The 26,760-nt window shown below is 34.3% G+C and overlaps 2 protein-coding genes across 2 annotated transcripts; one reads left to right on the top strand and one right to left on the bottom strand.

Annotated features, from left to right (window-relative positions):
- The first annotated feature begins 904 nt into the window (after window positions 1-904).
- On the top strand, window positions 905-26,480 carry LOC129100685 (serine/threonine-protein kinase N2-like). Its single transcript, XM_054610125.1, has 20 exons — window positions 905-1,003; window positions 1,233-1,386; window positions 4,348-4,499; window positions 5,717-5,909; window positions 8,306-8,431; window positions 9,322-9,431; window positions 16,520-16,663; window positions 17,698-17,773; window positions 17,849-18,041; window positions 19,205-19,340; window positions 19,878-19,930; window positions 20,046-20,103; window positions 20,186-20,277; window positions 21,778-21,954; window positions 22,968-23,030; window positions 23,109-23,185; window positions 23,529-23,671; window positions 24,435-24,542; window positions 25,067-25,147; window positions 25,631-26,480. Exons 2-20 carry the CDS (start codon window positions 1,239-1,241, stop codon window positions 25,832-25,834), a joined length of 2,334 nt encoding a protein of 777 aa, XP_054466100.1. The 5' UTR covers window positions 905-1,003; window positions 1,233-1,238; the 3' UTR covers window positions 25,835-26,480.
- LOC129100684 (THAP domain-containing protein 6-like) lies at window positions 11,843-14,658 on the bottom strand. Its single transcript, XM_054610124.1, has 4 exons — window positions 14,500-14,658; window positions 12,482-12,674; window positions 12,256-12,363; window positions 11,843-12,164 (listed from the first exon to the last, which is right to left on the bottom strand). The coding sequence occupies exons 1-4, from the start codon at window positions 14,577-14,579 to the stop codon at window positions 11,931-11,933; spliced, it is 615 nt and encodes a 204-aa protein (XP_054466099.1). The 5' UTR covers window positions 14,580-14,658; the 3' UTR covers window positions 11,843-11,930.
- Window positions 26,481-26,760: the final 280 nt, after the last annotated feature.

Below are 26,760 nucleotides of genomic sequence, written 5' to 3'. Positions count from 1 at the left end.
ATTTTTCATAATGAATACTTTTACTTTTGTGTATTTTGCTGCTAATATTTGTGCTTTTACGGTAGATTTTGAATGCAGAACTCTTACTTGAGTATTTAAGGAGTGTTGTATTGCTACTTTTTTTTTGTGTGTCCTCTCATGTCTCCATGTAACATGCCTCTCAATCAATCAATCTGTCAATTTGAGCCCAATACATTATCAACTATCAGGGTGACAGACAACAGCAACCACAAGCAGACAAGCACATGCAGGGCTTGTAAACATCCACGTTGTTGTCTAAATGTCCCGGATCAGTGTGGTTATTCATGTCTCTCACACCTCCTTCTTAGTCACAGCAGGTGAAACACAAATCCACACAAACAACTGCAGTCATTCTGCTCTCCTCCTCGTCCCGAAGAGAGCAGCAGCAGCAGCTCTGCATGTTTGTCCTTTTGGTTGGCGACGGCACAGGAAACATGTGGTCCTGCAGCGTCCAATACCGAGCTCAGAGGAGGAAGATCATCATCATCAGCAGCAGCAGCAGCAGCAGTGCAGAAAGAAACCCCCTCTAAAAGAGAGAGGGAGAGGAGGAGGAGAGAGAGGGAGAGGGAGAGGGAGAGGGGGGATTCGGTTACAGAGCAGAGGAGGATGAGGATGCAGTGGGAAGGAGATGTTGCAGAGGAGGCTGCATGAAAACAAACAGGAGGAGAGCCGATGTGATCCAGGTTTCAAGATGTAGGAGCAGTGCATCATCATCAGGAGAGAGAGGAGTCCTCTGTTAGTGTGTGTGTGTGTGTGTGTGTGTGTGTGTGTGTGTGTGTGTGTGTGTGTGTGTGTGTGTGTGTGTGTGTGTGTGTGTGTGTGTGTGTGTGTGTGTGTGTGTGTGTGTGTGTGTGTGTGCATCATAACATCCGGAGGACTTGTGTGTCAAGGATACAGTGAAGGTGGAGAGGCGCAAACCTGAGGACGATGAAAAAGTAGTCCCTTTATTCAGCAAAAGGAGCGAGAGCATCAAACCCCCGAGGTTAGTGAAGTGCAAAGTCATCCCAATCTGATGCACCTCTTCTTTGCACACTTGTGTTTTTTTTTGTGTGTGTCCGATATGGGAATGCATGCAGCTCTGGCTCCCTGGTGTTGTTCCTCTTGTTTTGATAAATCCTGGCTGGGTTCTACCACATAAAAAGGTAAACAGTGTGGTGATGGAGTGTGGAGGCTTCTTGTCTCTCTCCTGATTGTGATGTGTCGTTATCCAGGATCAGATGTTGTCAACGGCTCAGCAGATGCTGCAGGATAGCCGCTCCAAGATCGAGCTGATCCGACTGCAGATTATCAAAGTCACCCAGGCTGGCGTTGGCGTTGGCGGAGACGGGGACGGTGGAGGAAACCCCAACAGCTCCACTCATGGAGGTCAGAGTTCATGGGCCGTGACCCCCTTTAGAGGGTCACACAATGATGCATTTGTTGTCATAAAAGACAATTTGTCAGGATTTGTTTTGTTGCAGAGAAAAGACTTCTTTATGTGAAAGTAGGGATATTTCCTTCTTCTTTTAGGATGTAAACTAGCTGATAAGAGGTATCAAATCATCCATTTGTGGGCAGTCAGCTGTAGCAACATGATCAACACATCTATGGCTTTTTGTTTACAGTCAGATTTTTCTAAATGTAGAGGAGAAAACCAGAAATCTATCAAAAAAAATAGATAAAAGGATATTAGGATAATACAACTGTAATGCCATTTTATGGCCGAAAACCAGATTATTTTTAACTCATAATGTCATCTCTCTGTTTTGTTTATAATGTTATTTCTTTTTTTGTTTCTGTCTTTACCATGTGAAGTGCCTTTGAGTTCCTTTTAAAGCACTTCACAAATTGTATTCTTCTTATTATTATTATTATTATTAAAGCTCAAATCCATCTTTCAACCAAATATGATCAGGGCTCAGGCTGGAAATTGAAAACTAGACACCTCAACATCCGGTAAAGAAATAATTTAGTATTGATAACCAATTCTATATCACTTCCTGCAGTTAATATGTCATGTTTCACAAGGGCACCTTTTTATTTCTCTAAAAAATTATAATTCTGTGTCAAAAATGAATTTGCAGTTCAGTTTCAAGGGATCAAAACTTACAAAACTTTTTGTTTTTTGGTAGTCAGAAGGTGAAAAGAGGTGAGAAGTGCTTGGTAGAGTTGAAAGCGACGGTTATGGGTGTGAATACGTTGTGAAATTGTAGCTTCTTAAAATAACAGCATCTTAAACTTTTCTCTTTGATGGAAATCAAAAATATCAAATATCGACAATCTTTTTCTTGTTTCTTTTCCTGCTGTTGTAAATTCCCGTATGTGCTTTGAAAAATGTTGTGAATCAGGTTTCTTTTCTCCAACGATGCTTTAAGTTCATGTTGTAACAAGCTGCAAAACGTGTTTTATATTAGTTTCACTTCTGTCCCCAAATAATCTTGTTTCAAAAGCATTTCCACTGAAAAACGGTGAAGTTCAGACACGCCGAGTGGCAGCAGAATGTTCTGGTATCAGAGACCCACATCGGTTGATTCATGCTTCCTGCCAACTGCCATCTTTGTGGGTGTTCTTTGTATAATCCTGAAAGTGAAACCACTCTGGCGGCATTAACAGAGACTCAAGAGTAAATGTGACATTTTATTCTGAAATGGAGATGTGTGCTATTTAAAAAAAAACAACCTCTGAAACCAACACTGGAGAGTAAAAGAGGACATGAAACACGAGACGGGTAAACTCTGTACTTTGTTCACTCGGCTCACGTTTCCTCTCGCTGACCTCTGACCTCATTCCCACTCATTGATTCTTTAGAAAGTTGTGGTCTGCGGGGGAACTGAAGTCTACTACGGCCGGCAGTTTCCTTTATTGATTCCCATGGGGGAGATTCGGGTGTTGCAGCAGCTCAGCTACATAGAAACAGATAATAAATACAACATATTATACAATAAAAAAAAATAAAAATAAAAAAAAAATAAAAATAAATAAATAAATAAATAAATAAATAAATAAAATAAAAATAAAAATAAATAAAAAAAAAATAAAAAAAATAATAATAATAAACAATTAAAAATAAATTAAAAAAATTAAAAATTAAAAATTAAAATGTACAGTATATCCACATGGAGGGGCTGGTCAGCATGTTGACAGACTGTGGTCTCCGCTGTTGTTGTACAGTCTGATGGCAGTGGGCACAAATGAGCGTCTGAAGCTGCCACAGTTCCTCATGGAGAGGGTGAGAGGGATTGTCCAGGATGGCTCCGAGTGTGGCCTTCATCCTCCTCTCACCCACTGACTCCAGACTGTCCAGCTCCAGACCCACCACAGAGCTGGCTTTCCTCACCAGCTTGTTGAGTTTGTTGGCATCTCCAGTCCTGATGCCACCACCCCAGCACGCTACAGCGAAGAAGAGGGCGCTGGCTACCACAGACTGGTAGAATGCCTTGAGCAATAGACAAAATACACATAATAAAGATGATAAAAAAGGTGCAAATAGACAAAATACACATTATATAAATGATAAAAAAGGTGCAAATAGACAAAATACACATTATATAAATGATAAAAAAGGTGCAAATAGACAAAATACACATTATATAAATGATAAAAAAGGTGCAAATAGACAAAATACATATAATAAAGATGATCAAAAAGGTCTAAATAAACAAATAAAACATTATATAAATGATAAAAAAAGGTGCAAAAAACAAATGAACACAATTCAAAAGGAATATAAACAATTAATGATGAAGATTCAGAATTTTCATCACCTTTATAGAGGAAAAGTAACACCTTTCTAAACTACATAGATATTTAATTACTGCTGTTTTTAGCAGCACTAGTATATTGTTCAACGCCCTATAAGCATAAGCAGGACTTGATTAAAAAATGTTGAGAAATTAGGTACAAAAGTAATAATTAATTGATTTATTTGAATATAAAGAAACCATGTCACCAGGTTTACAGTTCAGAAAATGTTAATTGGTGCAGATTCCAACCATTTAAAAGTAAAAATAATGATGAAATGGATCAAATATTAAAAACTAGATGTTCAGAAGTCAATGTTACCAACACAGCAAGATAAATATACTTTATTTACAGCTTGTCTCTTTACATAAACTTAGCAACAGGTCATTTATATAATTTATGCCTTTTAAAGCTTTCATACATTTCATTTATTGTCAGCTAAATGCCAGAAACATAAAACACTGTAATATAAAGACCTTTCCCTGGAGCACAGTGACATTTGAGAGAACACTTCAGAGTTATAAATATCAATTTCATGAATGAAATAAGGATGCATCGCTCGTCTGAAGTGAATCCCTTCATACTGAAACACTCCCTCTCTCTCAGAGATCTCTCCGGTGGCCGTCAGCGCTGTGGATGCTCGTTATGCAGAGCTGCAGCTCTACATGCAGAGGGAGACGGACGCTTTGTCGCTGGCCAAAGATGTGGTGAAGCAGCTGGAGGGAATCTCATCGCTGGACCAGAAGGCCCTGGCTGAGGTCTGACTCTCAATATAACTTATCTGAAAGTAAAGCTCCAGTCCAGGGACAAATACATAATAAATTAAGGATTTTGTCTTTTTAATTCTCACATTAAAACCCCATTTAATGTAATTATTGTACAATAACTTCTTGTTACAGAGACATTTGTCTACTGAGAACATGTGAAAATCAGTTTTGAACTCCAGATTTGTTATTTTAAACCTGGTTCATGTTCTTGTTAAAACCTTTTCCTAATAATTTAATTATAGTCACAGTGGAAAAGCCTCTTAAACCGCCTTTAAATCCTTAAATCTCTACAATGTAGCCAGACTGACGGTCAAGATACATTTATAAAGAACCTTAAAGGACAACACTGGTTTCTTTTTCAAGTTTTATCCTCTTAACTTTCATGTACGTATTACTGTTGACCTTTTTCCAGAGCATCCTCTGGAGTCTTTTATTGGTTTTCAGTCGTTTTCTGTCATTTATAAGAATTGATTTGCAGAATTCGCAATTAATTTACTTGAGTTATGTGATGAAGTCTGCATCATGTTTCAAGCATCTGATTTAGTTTAGACTGATTTAAATTATTCTGTAACTTGTACAAGAAATAAATCCAGACTTTAAATGTTATAGGTACGTTTTTTGTAAATATGTTTTATTACTTATATACAAAACATACATATTTGACTTTAATTACTTAAGAAATTTAAATCCTCATTCCAAACCCTTTTGAATTGAGATAAAGTCAGGTACATTCAGGCGTCGGAGGAAAGGACATAAATTCAAAAAATTGCATTAATTGGTCGAACAAAGCAAGAGTAAAGTATAACAATTAAACTATGAATAAACCAAATAAAATAAAATTAAGGAGAAAAAAAGTAATAGAAAATTGATAAACAAAAATAATATTAAAATTAAAATAAAAGGTATGGGGTGGGGCTCGTAGAAATCTAAAATATTATTGATTTTTAACCAGTAATACTGCTAATTTAAAACATGAAATATGCAATTAAAATAAAGTTTCATTTCAGGGTTTTGGATTGTGTTTAGTTTTCAGTCAAATGGACACTGATAAGCTATAATTTGATATTTAATAAAAGACAAAATCAATCAGATTTAAAGTCTAATGTCTGGAAAACATGTTTATGTTGGAAGTGCAGCAACAGTAACTGTATCCCAAAATACCAAAAAAAGGAAAAAACATAACCACACAGTGTTTTTCTTCCCGTCAGGCTCAGTCTCGGGTGCAGGAATCGTCTCAGAAGCTGGATCTTCTGCGGCTGTCTCTGGAGAAATGCACTCAGGAGAAGAACCAGGAGCCAGAAGACCCCTCAGAGGGACCCCCGTCTCCACCAGAGTCCGGACCTGGATGTCCCCTTTCAGCCTCGCCCTCCATCTTCTCCATCCGACCCGCCTCCTTGACTGGTACGTTGAAAATTTTGCAGTTTACCGACCAAAAAAACTGTCAAATTATAAATGGTCTTATGTGTGAAATAGATTTTACTGCATTATTTATCATCAGGCCCTTACAAAAGTTAGTATGAGTAAGAAGGTCACACAATAAAGTCATGCATTTATTTTCTTTGTACGATATGGAGCTTGCAGAGCATCACTTTATCTTTAAAAATGTTTAAAAATTAAGATAAAATAATATAAAATAAGATAATCCTTTATTAGTCCTGCAGCAGGGACATTTGCAGGATTACAGCAGCAGAGAGGATAATGGAAACAAGAGACATAAAAAAGAAAAAAACAAGATCAAAACAAGTATTAAATGAATAAGTAAATAAGTAAATAAAAAATAAATAAATAAGTAAATAAGTTAATAAGTAAATAAATAAAAGTAAGTAAAAAATAAAAAATAAGTTAATAAGTAAGTAAATAAATAAGTAAATAAATAAATAAAGAAAGAATATTAAATAAGTAAATAAGTAAATAAATAAATAAATAAATAAATAAATAAATAAATAAATAAATAAATTAGTAAATAAGAAATAACACAGTAAAGAATATTAAATAAGTAGATTTATATAGATGTTTTTTACTGGGAGCAGAGATGGTTGTGCAGCCTGACAGCAGCAGGAAGGTTAAATTATGATTAAAACCACCTTTCTTTTGAAGAAAATAATTAAAAGATGAGTTCTTTGGGACAAAAAACGTTTGTTTGGGTAAGAGGGTCACACAATAAAGTCATGCATTTTGTTCTTTGAACATTATGAATCCTTCAGAGCATCACTTTATCTTTAAACATTTAAATAAAATATGGTTAAAACCACCTTTCTTTTGAAGAAAATAATTGAGTTTTGGGGACATTTTCTCATTCAAACATGCAGCCGTTCTCGGTAGATTCATGGACGCCCAGTTGTCTGAACATGGTTTACCCTCCTGACCTCTGGCCCGTGGATAATCAGACATAATCTGTTGGTTTGGGACGGTTCACTTGTGAGCCAGTCGCCTTTGATGATGTAACGAGGAGACAAATCCTGAAGTTGCTCTGTTGGCAGCGAATAAACAAGAACGAGTCCCAGAGTGATGGAAACACTCAACTCCACAGCTGTTAGCGCTGCAGTGAGACGGAGAAAATGAGGATGTGAAAGCTCCAGACAGCACTGATTAGAGGCTTTAGGCAGAGAGATTTATTAATGCTGACAAATGAAAGGTTTTATTTTGAAAAACCGCTGTGTTCCCTTTGGTCGACTGCCTTAACTGAGATTCATTACAAGCTCGGGGCGGATTAGCAGACTTTGTGGTCATTTTGTGTAAATTTGGTCTTTTTGTAGTATTATTTTTAACTGTGGTTGTTTTGTGTATCTTTGTTGTTGTTTTGCGTCTCTTTGTAGTTTATTTGTTTCTCTTTGTAGTTTATTTGTGTCTTTTTGTAGCTGTTTTGTTTCTTTTTATAGACTTTTTGTGTCTATTTGTAGACTTTTTGTGTCTCTTTTTAGCTGTTTTGTTTCTCTTTGTAGCTATTTTGAATCTTTTTGTAGTTTATTTGTATCTCTTTGTAGCTGTTTTGTCTGTCTTCGTAGTTGCTTTGTGTCTCTTTGTGGTTGTTTTGTGTCTCTTTGTTGTCAATTCATGTCGTTTCGTAGTTTATTTTGTCTCTTTGTAGTAATTTTGTGTTTCTTTGTTATTGTTTTGTGTCTCTTTGTTGTCATTTTGGGTCACTTTGCAGCTGTCTTGCACCACTTTTCATAGTTGTTTTGGTGTCTCTTTTTAGTTGTTTTAGGTTTAGGTATTCAGTAAGTTTGTGGTCATTTCTAGTCACTTTCTGGTTGGTATGAGTCTCTTCAGCTCTCTGAATGAGAAGGTCAAGGGGGGGCACTGACAGTTTAGGCCCCTGGGCCTGTGTTCTGTAGTCCCGTTCAGTAATCCATACATGAATACTAGTAGCAGCAATATAAACACGCATAAATGGTTAGTATTCAGTAAGATAAGTGCTAAAAATCACTCACTTTTATACTTTATAAAAACATATTCTTATTTTTATACTTTCTTTCTAAGATTTTCAAGAAACATTAACAATACATAAAAATATCAATAAAGAAACAAAAAAAAAAAAGTATGAAATAAGAATATATTAAAATGTAATGAATAGAAAAAAAATATAAATGGCAGCAATGTCTGTAAATTCAAGATAATTGATAAAAGGACCCCTTCCTTTCATTAGTCCTCTGTTCTAACCTAATAATATAGGTATTATTTTTCAAAGAATATCCATGCAGACAGTTCTTATAACTTTTAACACATTTAATTTAGTAGATGCTCTCATTGTAAACTGAGTGTCAAATAAATCAAAAATGTCTTTATTATTTTTTCAGGCAAACTTGAAGTCCGACTTCTTGGATGTGAAGATTTACTGAAACCTCGGACAAACCCGGAGCAGGAAAACCATCTGAGTCCCACTGAGGAGAGTTCAGGAGCTCACAGGACGGACGGACACTCTGGTAAGTGGACATGTTGTATTTTTAAAGCATTTAGTTTAGTTTTTACATTTTACTTCAGCTTGTAGTTTAGTTTAGCTTGTATCTCAGCTGTGTTTCCTACTGAAGGTGTAACTGAGCAATAGAATTATTGCAGTTAAAAAAAACAATAATAATACAGTAACAGAAAATAAATAATAAATAATAAATAATAAATAATAAATAAAGGTAGTGTTTTCATTTCAGGGCTGTGTTCAAACCTTTGTCATTTTGGATGAATTATAGATACAATAAAAGTGTTTCAACATGCAAAAATGTGAAATTTGTTTTCTTATAATAAATTAATATTTACTTGGGTTCAAATTTTTTAGAAATCTTTAAATAATATCATATTACTTTGTTATTTTTCCTGAAAACTTATTTGAAAATGATTAGAAAAATGAATAATATAAAATACAATAAATGATTGATTAAATTATTATGAGTGTGAGTTAATTAAAAGCATGTTTAGGTCAGTTTGAATGTTTTTGACCTCATGAACAGACGTTATGTGAACTCAAGCTGTTTCCAGAGCTTTCAATCCCTCCTTATGGTCTTCATCTATGGATAGAACTTGCTCGGTTGCATTGATTTATTTTGTTGTTTTGCTTTTGCTTTTTTTGTTAAATTGAAACATGTGTGTTGTAAAGTATGAAATCTTTGTGTAAAGGTTAATCTGATATCAGCATTTTATTACATTACATCCTCAGCCGATGATGTTGGACGTCATCTCAAAAAGCCTTTTTCTAAAGGGCATGGCATTTACTTTCAAGACAAATCATAATCATTTATAACTTGGTTTAAGTTTTTCAGCTTTGGAAGTAAGATAATTTATTTATGCTATCAAATGATGGTTATGTCTTCGTGACCCTCAGAGGAGGTCAGCGCGGTGCTCCGGCTGGACAGCAGAGTGGTCGGTCGGACGCGTTGGGCCGCCGTCAGCCGGCTGAACTGGGATCAGACGTTCTGCATCCAGCTGGAGAGGGTGAGTCCAGTCACTGACAGAAAGAAATCTAAAAAAAACAACTCAAAATTATTTAAAATAGATTTAAATTGTAAAAAAACCAGCACATCTTCACATTTCTGTCAATTGTGCACAGAAAATGACTAATGAATGAATAATCCTTTAATGTTTTGTGTTCAAAAATCTTTGTTTTTAAAGAAAGCATACAAATAATAGTAAAATATTTCCCCCCTTAGATGTAGTTGAGTAGAAATAAATACTCAAGTAAAAAAGAAGTAACTAAAATTACAATATGATGACATTATTCTTACTCTGTAAAATGTGACTTGAAAAAGAGCTACTCTAAAAATCTATTTTGTCAAATCAATTAATTCATTAATCGACTAATTGTTTCAGGTGTTGTATAAACTGTGATGTAATTTAAATTATAAGAGAGCATCACATTTTAGAATCTCTTTTTATTTGTTAAAAAACTAAAGCTGTCAAATAAATAATAAATCAAAAGAAAAGTAGAAATGTAAAGAACAAGAATCTTAAAGTAGGGTACTTTAGCAAATGCACTTTGTTACATACGAGTAGGACATTAATTAAACCCCATAACACGTATCTTAATCCATAAAAACTAACATTTCTGGGATAAAAAAAAAAAGATATTTTTACCTAGTAAGCTAATTAACACCTATTTTTTAATCATGGTCAGTTTGAAACATAGAAAACAATCCCTCCACCACAGATTACCAATCATTCAAACCTCCTTTATCGTCATTTTTTCGTGCCTCCCTCTGCATGAACTTCCCTCCAGATCGTCACGTTTCAACCTAAAAAAATAAAGCTGGGTTTCAGACACCAGAGGGTCATCGGGACACAGGTGTTCTCCTCGTATGATGAATGCAACGTTTACTTTGTGATGTTGGTGCAGAAAGAAAACAACATCAGCAGCTTTCAGCCTGTAGAACAAAAAAATGCTGCATGAGCTGAGACACATATAGAAACAGCAGCTACAGGACTTTATACAGACTGGACAAGGACGACGTGCAGGACAGAAGATACACTGACACTCCACATATGTTACATTTAAAGGGTAGTTTGGTACTTTCTCCATAGTCAGTGGAGTTTGAAAAGCTGAGCTAAGAGGCTTGGTTAAATGGAAATATCATGTTCTTATTATTTCATTCTACATACTGGACTTCATATGAAAAAACAAAAGTCTGTTCAATTTCTTTGGTTAAATGCATAGACTGTATAAAATGTAATTGTCATCAGGAATTCATCTTTTCTTGTTTTAGATACTTGGTCGTTATATTGAGTTATTATTTATAGATACTAAGTCTTTATATTTAGATACTAAGTCATTATTTATAGATAATAAGTCATTATTTTAAGATACTAAGTCATTATTTTAGATACCAAGTCATTATTTTAGATAATAAGTCATTATTTATAGATACCAAGTCATTATTTTAGATACAAAGTCATTATTTTTAGATACCTAATTATTATTTTGAGATAAAAAAGTCATTCTTTTAAGATTATAAATCATTATTTTTAGATACGAAGCCATTCATTTGAGATATTTTTAAATACTAATTTATTATTCTTAGATACTAATTTATTATTCTTAGATACTAATTTATTATTCTTAGATACTAATTTATTATTCTTAGATACTAATTTATTATTCTTAAATACTAATTTATTATTCTTAGATACTAATTTATTATTTTTAGATACTAATTTATTATTTTTAGATACTAATTTATTATTTTTAGATACTAAGTCCTTATTTTGAGATACTAAGTCATTATATTAGATACCCAATTATTATTTTGAGATAAAAAAGTCATTCTTTTAAGATTATAAATCATTATTTTTAGATACTAAGCCATTCATTTGAAATACTTATTCATAATTTTTAGATTACAAGTCCTTGTTTTTATATACTAAGTGATAATTTTCAGATACTTATTCATATATTTTAGATACTAAGTCACTTTTTAGAGATACCTAGTCATTGTTTTTAGATAATAAGTTATAATTTTGAGACAATAAGTCATAATTTCTAGATATTAAGACAATAAAGCATGGTTTCTTATCTGTGAATTTACATTTATGGATATGTAATTTGACCATAATAATAATTATAATAATTATAATTATTATAATAATAATAATTATTATTATAATAATAATTTATAATTTTTTTGAATTTATTTTTCGGCCTCGGCCTCTGATTGGCTAGCGCTCCTCCTTTCCCTTCTGACGTCACTTCCGGCCGGTTTATACCTGCTCATTATGGCCATAGACATCATATATATGTGTCTTGAAGCTAGAGCTATCAGACTATGATTGTTGGCTTTTGTCTGTGCCAGATGCTATTCAAACTATGAATGGGGGCATATTACAGACGTTGTCAGGTATTTGGAGTTTAAGTTTGATATATGAAATTCAGACAAGCCAAGCATTTGAACACATTATTGCAGTTGTATTTCTTTGGTTACAGCCCTAAGATATACATGACATTCAAAGTTTAATTTCAATGTTACCTGAGTATAAGTCAAGCCTCTCTTGCAGCTCTTCATTTATGAGGTTCTTCCCCCTGAGGTCCTCCAGAAGACAACGCACTGTTTTCTTCGCACTCTGCTCTCGGGCCTTTGAGTTCCTCATCTCTTTCTCAAGACTCTCCACCCTAGCCAGGGCTTCATTGAGTCTAGTCTTGAGAAGAGTGGGAGATGGAGGCAATGCATAAGTGTGTTCCTAGTAAAAAAGGACAAAACAGTAGTGAGTAATGTTTATGATGCCATGATGCTCACTGCTGTTTTGGGGCATAGCTAGTGTAAATACTCACAAGGTAGTTAGGTGAAGGTTCAGTGACTTGTAATGATTGTAAAGAACAGTCAATTACAAGGCTCGCTTCAGCCTTCCTTGAGGCTTGTGTAGTCCTGGCTGCCACTTTCTAAAACAGAAGAACAAAATACTTGAACAGGTGTATCTCATTCTCAATCATTCCAAATGAACACACACACACACACACACAATAAAACCATTTTCAGCAAGCTTAGTGATGCACTTACTCTTTTGAGATGTGTTGGGAAACTGAACACAGATGGTTTAGTTCCATCCCTGAGCCTGACATTTTGGCCTGTCCGGTCAAAATCCTCCGGCTGAAAGTGCTGGCTACAGAGCATTGACCTCTCATTGGCAGAAAAGTCTTCCCTTTTCACAGCCACTTCCCACTGTCTCCTCAACTGCTTCTCTTTGGGAAACCTTAAAATTGCGAGAAAGGTTAGCTAGCCAGTCAGTCAGATTCATAATACAGATGTATCTTTAAAAAAAAAAAACATTTAAATAGAAATAACGTTTAAAACGTCAATTTCGGCCGGCGACTGACTGCAGGTGCATCTCACAGGTGCATGTAGAGTATCGTGACATTTTTTCCGTAGTTTCATTCATTACGTGACACCTTCATATATTGTAGAACCATTACATATACAGTGGCATGTTTTGAGCCTTTTTTTGTTTTAATCTAGTCTCTTTTTTAAATACATCACAGAGAGAAATTAAGGCCAGTCGCTCAGCCGAAACGCAGCTTTCCGTCGCGACCATAAATGCTATATAATTACATTATACATACATTGTAATTACTCACAAGCAAGTAGTGGTAGATTATATATATATATACTGTATATCCTATATTTCTTGACCAGTGGCGTGCACAGGGGGGGGCAGTCGCCCCCCCTTGTGGCCCAATTGTTGAAAAACACGTGCTAAAGTGCCCTCTCAGGAGCCAAAACGCGTATTAAAGGGGCCCCTTGGGAGCCAAAACGCGTGCTAAACTGCCCTCAAGTGTCCTTTCGGGAACCAAAACGTGTGCTAAACTGCCCTCAAGTGTCCTTTCGGGAACCAAAACGTGTGCTAAACTGCCCTCAAGTGTCCTTTCGGGAACCAAAACGTGTGCTAAACTGCCCCCTTTGAAGCCAAAACGCGTGCTAGAGTGCCCTCAAGTGCCCTCTCAGGAGCCAAAACGCGTGCTAAACTGCTCTCAAGTGTCCTTTCGGGAACCAAAACACGTGCTAAAGGGTTCCCTTGGGAACCAAACCGCGTGCTAGAGTGCCCTCAAGTGTTCCTTTGGGAGCCAAAACGCGTGCTAAACTGCCCTCAAGTGCTCTCTCGGGCACCAAAACACGTGCTAAAGGGCCCCCTTGGGAGCCAAAACGCGTGCTAGAGTTCCCTCAAGTGTCCCTTTGGAAACCAAAACGCGTGCTAAACTGCCGAACGAAGAATTTTACTATAGTTCCACTTGGCACAAAGACTCATCATAGTTTGTTTCTTTTGAGTTGTCAAATAAATAGTTTAAGTAAATAGTTTAAATGTGTATTGTTCCTTGTGTGATTTTATCACAGAGCCCCTCTTGGGTGAAGAAAATACATTAAAATACTATGACACATTACTGTTGCAATGACTTTTATGTTGGGCCCTTTGTTGATCTATAGTTGAGCCAGAACTATATCTCACAGAACCAGTTTGGATTATCTGGTGCTAATATGGTGTTAAAATGCACTAGAATACAGGAAATGGCATCTACTTAATTGAAAATGTTCTGGGGGAAGACTCCCAGACCCCAAGGAGTTTATTTCCTTCATACATCCATGTCGCTGTGTGTTCTTCACAGTCCAACGTTGCAATCCACACAGTTCTCTTGAATGCTGATCCTAACAGCAAACTAATCTGAGTAGTCTGTCTAGTTAGTCTGTTTTAAGGCTATATAATGTGTCATTTGTATAACATATAAAACGTGTCTAAAGTGCCCTCTTCAGTGGTGAGAACGCGCTATATGTGCCCTTTTTTTCTCTTTCCGCCCCTGCCCTTCAAAAAGTCTGTGCACGCCACTGTTCTTGACAATATTATCTCCTGTTGACGAACGATAGAATAAGGCTTTGCTCACCATGTCCGTTTCACGTTAGACTAGCTATAGTCTGATTCTGGTGGCAACTTAGCTGTCTCAACAGCTCTTAGCTCTCAACATAACACATGATCTACGTGACATGACTGAATTTTACAATTACAAATAGAAACAATTGTTTAGTCTTACTTGTGAAAGGTAATTCCTTGCGATCTTGTTTGAATCGTCCTGACGGTGGTGCACCCCCAAGCGGTGCATGAAGTAGGCATCTTCACTCCGAAGACGAAATAACTCCCGTACCAAGATGGCGCCGACGATTTATGCCGCCCAAGGCCGAAGGGGGCGTCTACCTATATGATGTCTATGGCGGTTGCCGCCCAAACAGAACTGACTTCTTCTTCTTCTTCTTTGGATTCGGCAGACTTGACGCTGCGCTGCCCGCCAACTGTTCTTCTTCTTCTGTTGGTTTAATGGCGCGAAACCGTTACATACAAGGTGCTAGCGCCACCTACTGCACCGGAGTATATCGTCCCGTATAATTACATACATAGACAGTATACATATATTATATATATAAATACTATATGTATACATATATTATATATATAAATAGTATATGTATACATATAGATGTACACATATACTATTTATCATTGTTTTGAGATTAAAAAAAAGTCATTATTTTTAGATAATAAGTCATTATTTATAGATACAGAGTAATTATTTGGAAATAATAAGTTATTTTATTGGATATTAAATCATTATTTTGAGATACTAAGTCATTATTTTGAAATAATAAGTTATTTTATTGGATACTAAGTCATTATTTTGAGATACTAAATCATTATTTTGAAATAATAAGTTATTTTATTGGATACATTATTTTGAGATACATATTTTGAGTCATACTAAGTCATTATTTTGAGATACTAAATCATTATTTTGAAATAATAAGTTATTTTATTGGATACTAAATCATTATTTTTGAGATAAAAAAGTAATTATTTTAGATACTTACTCATTATTTTGAGATAAAAAGTCATTATTTTAGATACATTTATTTTGAGATACTAAATCATTATTTTGAGATACTAAGTCATTATTTTGAGATACTAAATCATTATTTTGAAATAATAAGTTGGATACTAAATCATTATTTTAGGATACTTAAATACATTATTTTTACTAAGAGATAAAATTATTTTAAATAATTATTTTAGATACTTATTTTGAGATATAAATCTCATTATTTTGAGATAAAAAGTCATTATTTTAGATACTTAGTCATTATTTTGAGATACAAAGTCATTATTTAAGATATTAAGTCATTATTTTGAAATAATAAGTTATTATATTGGATACTAAATCATTATTTTAGAGACTAAGTCATTATTTAAGATACTAAATCATTATTTAAGATACTAAGTCATTATTTTAGGATACTAAGTCATTATCTTAAGATATCAAGTCATTATTTTAAGATACTAAGTCATTATTTAAGATACTAAGTCATTATTTGATACCAGGTCATTATTTTGAGATATAAAGCGATTTTGGGGGAAATAATACGTTATTATATTGGATACTAAATCATTATTTCGAGATAAAAAAGTCATTATTTTAGATACTTAGTCCTTATTTTGAGATACTAAGTCATTATTTTTAGATACCAGGTCATTATTTTGAAATAAGAAGTTATTATATTGGATACTAAATCATTATTTTGAGATACCAAGTCATTATTTTAGGATACTAAGTCATTATTTTAGAAAACTTAGTCATTATTTTGAGATACAAAGTCACTGTATTAAGATACTCGTTCATTATTTTGATATACTAATTTCGTATATTGAGACACAAAGTCATTATTTAGAAAAGTTTGTATTATATCGAGATACTAACCCACCATAATTTTGATAAATATTGATTATATATAAATATCCTGTTTCACCGGGAAGTTTCAAAGGAAGTCTTTTTTTAAACATTGCCATATTGCCATTTTCAAAGTCTTTAAAGTAAGTAAAGTATTTAAACTCCATTGTTTTATTATTGTTGTAGTTCTGTTTATGACCAACAGATGTCTCCCTCACACCTGCAGAAATCCATTCATCACAAAACCTCAATCATTCAGGTCATAGAGAGAGTGTATAAAGGTGAAAAAGTAACATGTTCAGTTCTTCATTAATTGTTTTCCTGTTGTCTTTGACAGTCTCGAGAGCTGGAGGTCTCTGTGTTCTGGAGGGACCGGACCTCAATGTGTGCAGTGAAGTCCCTACGACTGGAGGAGATGATGGACAACCAGAACCAGAGCCAGGAGATCAGTCTGGAGCCTCAGGGCCTCCTCTACGCACAGGTACTCACCATGGTAGTAAAGGTCCCATAGTCAGGCTTTTAAAGGATGTTTTTTTATGTGGGAGAAATAAACATGATGGTAAAATGGTTAAATTAATATTTGTTCTTCTAATGGAGAAAATCAAGGTATTTAAATCTGGAGAATGACTTGTTATTTAAAACACATGCTGAATAAATACTCTTCACTTATAGTTTAATATCACATTGTTGTCATATTGACCAGATGCTATCATGGTAAATAATGAAAGCCAAAAAACATTTTTCTTTGGTAAAGATTTAGTTTTATTGAAAATTGCTCAATTTACAGGTAAATTAAAACATTTAATAGACATAAATATTTCCCTTTGTGCATAGAATTTTTATTTAAATACACATTTTTACAGATACAAGCAAATATATGTATATATGTATGTACAGCAATTTAATATACATACAATTAGAATAGTCCTAATGACATATATAACATTATACAAACTTTATGCTATTTTTTTTATGGCCCTTCCTTCTATTTTTTCTGGTATTTTTGAACCACACATTTTTAGTCAACATATCGAAAAGTGTTAATAAATACACATGGTATCATTGGGGTTGTGCTGTTTGTATATATATTTATATATACGGTATATACATTTAAATACTACTGTATATATATCCAGTATATTGATGCATATTAATACAAAATATATATATTTTTATATTGTATATATATTATAGAAACTTTCCCCTCGTCTTTTTATTCAAAAGATGTACAAAAAAATCCATAAACATAAATACAGAGTTTAACATTGCAATCATCTTTTTTTTTTTAAAGTATTAACAAATACACCTTTTCATCTTGAACCCATCATTGGATAAAAGGTTGAATATCAATTTTTCAGTACTTTGTTTGCTGTGTTTGCTCTCTAAAAGTAAGAAAATACACACATCCTATGTATTTTAAATATGATATAAGAAGTTCAGGAGCTTTTAATCTTTGTGTGAATGTTTAAAGTCAATGTTCAACTTAAAAAAATCCTTCTCTTGTGGATTTTACAGCTTAAATTCATCGACACTGTTGTTGAGCGGCAGCCGAAACTGAGACGTCAGCGTTGTATCTTCACTAAAGAACGAGGTAACGTTTCAGAAACACACATTTTTATTTGTGTTTTTGTGTCTGTAGTGTAATTTACTATTTTCTCCTCCTCAGGGAAGAACTTCCTCAGAGCGGCCCAGATGAACATGAACTTTTCCACGTGGGGTCACCTGATGATGAGCGTCCTCCCTCGATACAGCTCCTTCTCCACGTTCAGCTCCTCACGCTCCACCACCCCCGACCTGGTGGACAACAACACCCAACGTCCAGCCGAGGGGGAGCCTGAACGCACCACGACACTGCCAAGGTCAAAGACGGTCACAGCATCTGTTCAGATCATTTGTTTTAGTAAAAGTGTAGAAATACATCGGTACAAGTAAAAGTACTGCATTGAAAATGTTACTTCGAAAAAATCGTGTTAGTATAGTCAGTATAATGTAGTTTAAGTATTTAAAATATGATCATTCTACGATCGTATATTCCAATATTAGATTATTATTAAACAGGAATTTACTGTTGTTTGAGCTGGAAATCATTTTGAACTGTTTTGTAATGATTCTTCTTTGATTAATCTGCTGCATATTCTTCATTAATCGATTGATTGATCGAGAAATAGTGAAAACAATCAGAAACGTTTGTCACAATGACTCAGAGTCCAAAGTGACATTATTACTAATACATTACCAGTATTAACAATATAACTAAAACATTTTATTATTATTAATATTATTACTGATACATTACCAGTATTAACAATATAACTAAAACATTTTATTATTATTAATGTTATTACTAATACATTACCAGTATTAACAATATAACTAAAACATTTTATTATTATTAATATTATTACTGATACATTAACATTATTAATATTATTACTAACATACTTTAGCATAATTAACATGATATCTAAATACATTAACATCATTAACAGTATTAATAATAATGTTAATATGTTATTATTACTAACATATTAACGTTATTAAATCATCAGAAACCATCAAATGTTTTTACATTAAATATGGGACTTTAGAATAGTTGCCATTTAATTTTCTGTAAATTGACTAATTCATTCATTGTTTCAGCTGTACTTTTTAAAACTGTATTGTAGTTTGATTAATAACAAAACATTCTTTTTTAGAAGCCCTTTTGTATGTTGTCTGTGCAAAAATCTTAATTTGTAAAGTAACTAAAGCTGTCAGATAAATGTAGTGCAGTAAAAAAATACAATATTTCTGTCTTAAATGTAGCTGAGTAAGTACAAGTATCTCAAATTTGTACTTAAGTCTACATGAGTAAATGTACTTAGTTACATTCCACCACTTAGTAGAGTGCAAACCTTTTACAAAATTATGTTTATTCCTTGTTTGGCTTTTATTTTATGACATTTCATTCCTGTTTTTTTTGTGTCCACTTGGAACAAACTGCCATTTTCATTTGGTTGTTTTTGTTTTTGTAAATCTGCAGCGAAGCTCCAGAAATCCGACTCAGCATCACCGAGGATCATCCGTCTCCAAACAGCCTCGAGGAAGACGACGCTCCCATCATCATCACCACGGCAACGCACGAAAGGTCACCTGAGTCTGCAGCGCAAGAAAAACTGGTACTGATACTTTATTTTATGATTTTATACTTTTATCCAAAGTGACTTTTAAAGAGTGAAACACTAGCAAAGGTCATAATTATTTATAATATAATTATAATAAGAGTCTAAAGCCACATTACAGCACAAATAAATGCTAATCTATCAAGTATTAAAGTAAAGAAAATAAGTAATAGCATCAAAATGTACTCAGAGTACCATAAGTACAAATACTCATTATACAGAAAGACGTAATTATTGATGTATGTTTGTGTTAATCATGTTAATGTTGCATCAATATATAATTATATATTCAAATGAATCTGTTCATTCTATTTTGTATCAATAATCTGAATCTGCAAAGTAACAAAAGCTGTCAGATAAATGAAGTAGAATTAAAAGTACAATATTTCTTGTAATAATATTTATGTTAAGTACTATTAAATAGAAATATTAAAGCAATAAATTGAGTTTATCAGATAGAAAAGAAGATATTGTGATGAGATTTGTGGCTGTGATTGAATACTAAAATGTTCCAAACTTTGTCTCCATTTACAGTCATCCATAAACAACACAGAAGAAAGTGAAGACCAGCCTGTATCTGCTCTAAAGTACACACATACACATGTACATGTACACACAAATACTTCTCTTATATACTGTAAAAATTAAGAATAATGCATCTTCTTCATTTTCTTTATTTTTGTCTCTTTTTTTCAACACAAGGATGCAGAAGGAAGATTTCAAATACATTTCGGTTCTGGGCAGAGGACACTTTGGGAAGGTAAAAGTTTAAACGTTTTTCACTTTAACTTCTTCTGGTGTTTGTTGTTCTGAGTCGTTTGGTTCTGAATGTTTCTGTTCAGGTTCTGCTGGCAGAGTTCAAGAAGACGGAAAAACTTTACGCCATCAAAGCCTTGAAGAAGAGAGACATTGTGACTCGGGATGAAGTGGACAGGTGAATGCGTGTGAAGGGAAAGCTTTGGAGAGTCCAAATTATTAAAAGAAATAGACGTATAAACAGATAGACCAGAGTTTATCAAAATTACAAAGTATTCTGTGTTTGGTAGAAAGTAGTTCCTGTAAAAACTGGACAGATTGACGTCTGTGGTTTAATTTAACGCACATTTTCAGTGCTTCAAAATTCACATTTTTTGGGGTGGCAGCAGAAATAACAGACGCCACAACATTTCGTTATACACAGTTTGTATGATATCTTTAATATTACTCCTCATTCGTCATGCGTTTTCCTACAAAAGTCCAGCAGAATGTGTCAATTCCTGCTTGTAACAATTAGACATTCTTTTCAAAATAAACCTCCGTCTCAGGAAACAACTTGGTTAGGTTTAGGTAACAGCAATACTTAGTTATGTTTGGGAAAAGATCATTGTTTGGGTTAATTTAAATACAGAAGTGCCTTTACTGAAGTATGCAAGTTAAATGACAAAAAAATAAATGTTGAACGAACTCCTGCAACTCACCTTTTGTGTTCTTTATACCTCTTCGTTCAAGAATACGTGGCTAAAATGCAACATTTCTTTTGGTGGGATATCTACAAATTATGGCACATTGTTTTCGTGGGTATATCTACGATTGCCGGATGAGACCAGCCTGAACGCCAATATATAAAAACATTAGCACGTAATACAAAATCTGCAGTGCAAGACACCATGAGGGGTACAATAGGAAGAAAATAAGTTATTTTGTAATTAAGGCAAACGGGTCTTTTAAAGTTCCAGTGTGTAGGATTTGGCGACATCTAGTGGTGAGCTTCCAGATCGCAACCAACTGAAACTTTTCCCATTTTCCAAGCCTGTAGGAGAACTACTGAAGACGATGCAAAAACTCAAATCTAGAACCAGTCTGTATCCTTTCTGGGCTACTGTAGAAACCCAGAAAAAGGAAAAAAGAGGACCCACTCCGTACGTAGATATTAAACGAGTAATTCTAAGAGAATGAAATCACAAAGATTCTTAGTTTCAGATGATTAAACACTAAAGAAAACATATCTATTAATATTATATTCCACTTCTGCTATCATATCCCCCTAAATACTGTACGCTGGCCCTTTAAATTTTAAATTTAACCATTTATGTCAGTTTTCTCTGCAACAGAATAAACAATCCACATTAAGAAAAGGTTTGTTTTATTGACTCTGTTAATGCATTTTGACTTAATTAAATTCTATTGAACAGAATGAAGAGTCTTTATTGGATTCTTCATTAACACATTAGCAAATTCATTACAGACAGATTAAATGCCTGCTGTAATTTAAATTAGTTTAAAGCTAAAAGGAGAAGTTGGCTGATTGTATTTAGGCTTTTTAGGGGCCTCTAAAATTCACAGTAAAACAACATTCAAGACATTCAGTCAAAGTTTAACGTGTTGCACAAGTCTAGAAAATAGATTTATAGAAGTTCAGAGTAACTGTTGTTGAATGTGAGGTTTTGTTCTGCAGCCTGATGAGCGAGAAGAGGATCTTCGAGATGATCAACGCCTCCAGACACCCGTTCCTGGTGAACCTCCACGGCTGCTTCCAGACCAGCGACCACGTCTGCTTCGTGATGGAGTATCTGCCAGGAGGCGACCTCATGATCCACATCCACAACCACGTCTTCACCGAGGCCCAGACCCGGTTCGTTTCTCTGTCCTCTTGTTGTTTGAACTTTTAACTGGTTATAAAACTGTCTTCATTTAATACCGATGCCTCTATATGACCTACATTATTAAACGAGACACAGGAGAACCAGAACCAGAACTGAGAGGGACTGTCAGACCCTGCTGCAGTTAAATTAGAGGTTTTCTAAAGGGACTCTGGTCCTCATAAGCACTACCACTTTTGTCCACAGGGGCCGCCAAAATCACCACAAAATGAAAGTTCTTCGTAGTATTTGTACTTTCCATTCTGTTACTTTGTACTTCTATTCCACTATAATTTGGAGGCAAATATTGCACTTTTTACCCCACTACATTTATTTGACATTATTATTTACTCTACAAATTAAGATTATTAAAACAAAATATAAAATCTATTAATAAATGTTGATGTTTAATTTTAGATTAAGCTACCAAGCAGTACATAAAGTAATTCAAATCAGATAAAAATAATATTCAAATGATGAATACATTCATGCATAAATTATTATAATCCTATAATATATTTCTTAATATTAATACTTTAGGTATATTTTGATGCAGATAATACAGTTGAACTTTAAGTGGTAGTTATTTTTATTAAGAATTTTAATTTATTTATGAAAGGGTACATTAAAGAAACCTTCTGGTGTTGGAAAGAAAAATCACCTTTTTAATTTTTTCTACAGATATTCATATTTTTTAAATAGTTTGTACTGTGAAACGTTAACTTTCAGATATAATGTAAACATCTTTTATAATATGTTTGGGTATTTTTATTGTACCTTTCTTCTATTCGGTATATATGTTTCTTGATTTTTCCAATACTTGTTCATTTTCTCTTATTATATTTATGTTATGCACCAAAACACCAAAGTAAATTCATTGTACTGTACGTGAAAACTTACTCGGCAATAAACCGGTTCTGATTCTGATTCTAATATTTAAGCAAACCAGCCAGTGTGGTTATATTTAGTATTATAATCTAGTAAAACCTGTTGTTGTTGTTTACAGGTTTTATTCAGCATGTGTCCTGCTGGGTTTAGAGTTCCTGCATCTGAATAAAATCATCTATCGGTGAGTCGTATCATGCTGAAGATGTCACTTAAAGTTAGCTTCAGGTGTAACGACATGTACTTTATGTTTTTTACACAGAGATCTGAAGCTCGACAACCTGTTAATGGATTCTGATGGATTCATAAAAATCACAGACTTTGGACTTTGTAAAGAAGGTGAGTTGAGTTAAAACATTGTTTATGTAAAATACATCACATGACTCTTCAACGTTCCTGCTACAACTTATTTATTTACTACAGTTTATTAGATTTACAGAAAAACTCTGTGTTTTTGTGAGGTTTTTATGGGGTTTTTGTTTATAAAAAAATGGGATAATCACAGTGAAAATGTTTTTTTTGCAGCCCATTTTTCTCTGTGACAAGTAGCATTGCTTTTTTGGTATTAACACCAAAGTCAATGGTCAAATCCTTCACATAAAGGCTTTAATCGCCCTTTAAACATCACTCAAACCTCCTCTTAGTTCCATCTGTGATGATTCTTCTGTCACTTTTTCCTCAGGAATGGGTCATGGTGATCGGACCTCCACTTTCTGTGGGACTCCTGAGTTTCTGGCTCCGGAGGTCCTGACAGACGACAACTACACCCGAGCGGTGGACTGGTGGGGGATGGGCGTCCTCATCTTTGAGATGCTCGTGGGAGAGGTTGTTACCACGTAGTTTTTGTTTTCAATCAGTTTTGCAGATTTTCTGTCCACACTCACATTTTAACGTCTAGTTGCAAAAGTAGAGACCCAGTTATGAATGCAAAATTTTCAAATATACCAAAGTTAAAGGCATAGTTTGGATGTTTAGAAGTGTGTGTGTATGAGGTTCTTCTACAAAGTCAGCGTACTACTACAGTAGATGGAGTTTGCTATATTTAGAATATTTTCACTTCTTTATCTTGCTGTCAGACGGCCCTTTCTGACGGGGAACTGAAGCCGTTATCTATGCTCTCTTCAAAGACACAAGACTCCATTGACAAAAACAGTAATTTTACCTCGAAGAACACAGTTGCTAGCCTCGATCTCTTAGTTTGTTTGTGTTATGTGAGACTTTGGTGTTTTAAAAGGTTTGGATTCACCAAAGTCACACAATAACACAAACCAACTAACCAATCGAGGCAGCGTTGAACCAGCAACTCCTGTGTTCTGAGAGTTAAAATTCATGTTTTTGTCAATGGAGTCTTATGGCTTTGAAGATTTCTAAATATAGCGAACACTTAAACTGATATTGATTCTTTTAGGTGTCTTAAATACGTCCACAGCAGAACATTACTTTGCTCTTGTGTTGCTCCGGTTTCTACAAACTCCATCTAGTGTAGTAAAACACTGACTAAAGAGAAGAACCTCATACAGCCACACTTCAAAACATCACTACTGTCCCTTTAAATCTCTAACTCAGCATCTCTCTGACCTGCTTCTAGTCTCCGTTTCCTGGTGAGGATGAGGAGGAGGTGTTTGACAGCATCGTCAACGATGATGTGGAGTATCCAGGGTCTCTTCCTCCTGATGTCGTCTGCATCGTCCAGAAGGTAAAAGCCTCTTAATCTTCTGCTCACTTTACTCTGATTTTATTACCATTACTTTATGATATTCAAGCTTCTTTTATTTCATATTTATTCAGTATAACATAATTTGGTATATTTGAAAACCAAAGGATCTTTGAACCTCTTTTACACATTTTGTATTGTTATCAAGATCCTTCTGTTTTCAAATAGAACTAAATATATATACATATATAAATTATTATTACAAAAGTTAAAATGGATAAACACATACATAAAGGAGGAGAATAACAATACAATCAGCTGAAAACAACAGCAACACTACTAGAGGAGGCATTTTATATTTTATCAAGATCCAAGGATTAAATATAAAATGTTTATTGCTGAATTTGTTTTGAGATCCTGGATTAAAAATGCTGTAACAATCAGAAAGATGTTAATATTATTATCTTATCTACCAGATACATTAAACAACTTAATGGGACTGTGATAACTGGTGTTACTTATTCATTTATTTAAAGTATTATACATTTAAAAACCTGTTGCTGCAGCTGTTGAAGAAGAATCCTCTGAAAAGACTCGGAGGCGGAGAGAGAGACGCAAACGAGGTCAAAGGAGAGAAATACTTCGAGGTAAATCCACTTTTTTTTTTACATTACTTCTCTCTAAATAAATGGTTAACCTTCATCTTAACTCCTTTATATCCTGTTGTCTAGTTTAATCTACGTCAATGCATCATATTCCATAAGATCATCATGTTTATATGTGAGAACCTCGTATCTCTAAAAATAAAAACAGCCCGTTTTCAGCTTTGTGAAGATGTATTTTCCAGCTGATCCAAGAAACTTTTTAAAGAGTTTATTTACATCTGAAGAAGTAGGAGGAACACATAAAGGAAACACTTCATCCTTCAGTTTATCACAAACATTCAACATCAACACATCTGGAGATACGAGGTTTTACCTGGACAGGAAGTGGATAAAAAACTGAGAAGAAACTAAAGCTGTCAGCACATTAAGCTATAAGCACATTACCAGAGAAAAAGTACTTTGTCACATTCCACGATTGGAATATTGTATGTGAAAATGACAGTAATGGATAACTTTATCTTTCAGACCATCGACTGGGAAGCCCTTCTGGCCAAGAAAGTGAAGCCTCCCTTCCTGCCGTCGATCAAAGAGTCGATGGACGTCGGCAACTTCGACAGCGAGTTCACTCGACTCCAGCCCATCATGTCGCCTCCGTCCAAACCCTTCGTCCTCTCCGCCGAGCAGCAGGAAGCCTTCGCAGACTTCGACTTCTGCGCTTTGCACGGATGAAGGACGAGCTGAAAGGACCAGGGCGGGAGAACTTAGTTTGTGGCTGGAAAGTTTGTCAACTTTTAGAGGATCAACTATCATCTTTTAGTAAAATAATTCAAGTATCTCCTTTAATTTGTTATTTATTTGAATTAAAAGATTAAAAGTTGAGCTGTTTTGCAAGAACATTAACAAGACTCTTTACAATTAGTAGCCAATGGACCAATGGACCAATTAGTAGCCAATTAGGTAGTCTAGCTAAGCCCCCGCTAGCTGTTTCCCTTCAATTCCAGTCTTTGTGCTAAGCTAAGCTAATTGTCTGCTGGCGGTAGCTTCATATTTATTGTACTCAAAAAACAAAATGATTTGTTAGTTGGACTCCTACTTTGTTGGAAATCAGATTACAGCTGAGAAAGGGAGTCTTGAAAGCCAGACATCTGACCTCCAGTCCCAATAAGCATTTAGCTATTTGTATTGATCCCTTGAACCTCTGGAGTAGTAAAACTCTCACATGATTAAAAGTAGTGGACGAAGTATTCAGATCTTTTACTTAAGTAAAAGTAGCAATACAACAGAATTATAATAGTCCTGCATTCAAAATGTAAATTACGTAAAAACTTTGCATATAAAGTACCAAAAGTAAAAGTAATCATTATGCAGAATGACCCATTTCAGAAACTATATATATTACTGGAATATAATTATTTATGCTTTAATGTGTTCATCACTTTAATTTTACAGCCGTTAAAGGGGGAGCTCATTTCAAGTACTGTAAAAAATACTTCAGGGTAGATTAGACTATAATAATACATCATCATTTATTAGTTAAGTTCTATTTTGTATTATTTATGTGAATATTCAGAGCAACTAAAGCTGTCAGGTATGAAGTAGCGTGAAATGAAAATACCCAAGTAAAGTATCTAAAACGTAAACTTAAATACAATATT

The sequence above is a fragment of the Anoplopoma fimbria genome, chromosome 13, assembly GCF_027596085.1.
Source record: "Anoplopoma fimbria isolate UVic2021 breed Golden Eagle Sablefish chromosome 13, Afim_UVic_2022, whole genome shotgun sequence".
Lineage (NCBI taxonomy): Eukaryota > Metazoa > Chordata > Actinopteri > Perciformes > Anoplopomatidae > Anoplopoma > Anoplopoma fimbria.
This window is presented reverse-complemented; position numbering and strand designations above follow the sequence as displayed.

Bases quoted from the DNA above. Each gene is read 5' to 3' on its own strand.
- LOC129100685 (XM_054610125.1), top strand. From the start codon at position 1,239: ATGTTGTCAACGGCTCAGCAGATGCTGCAGGATAGCCGCTCCAAGATC. The intron at 5,910-8,305 runs GTACGTTGAAAA...TTATTTTTTCAG, and splicing joins CCGACCCGCCTCCTTGACTG to GCAAACTTGAAGTCCGACTT. The intron at 9,432-16,519 runs GTGAGTCCAGTC...TGTCTTTGACAG, and splicing joins TCTGCATCCAGCTGGAGAGG to TCTCGAGAGCTGGAGGTCTC.
- LOC129100684 (XM_054610124.1), bottom strand. From the start codon at position 14,579: ATGCCTACTTCATGCACCGCTTGGGGGTGCACCACCGTCAGGACGATT. The intron at 12,675-14,499 runs GTAAGACTAAAC...CGCAATTTTAAG, and splicing joins CAAGGAATTACCTTTCACAA to GTTTCCCAAAGAGAAGCAGT. The intron at 12,364-12,481 runs GTAAGTGCATCA...CTTCTGTTTTAG, and splicing joins TCCCAACACATCTCAAAAGA to AAAGTGGCAGCCAGGACTAC.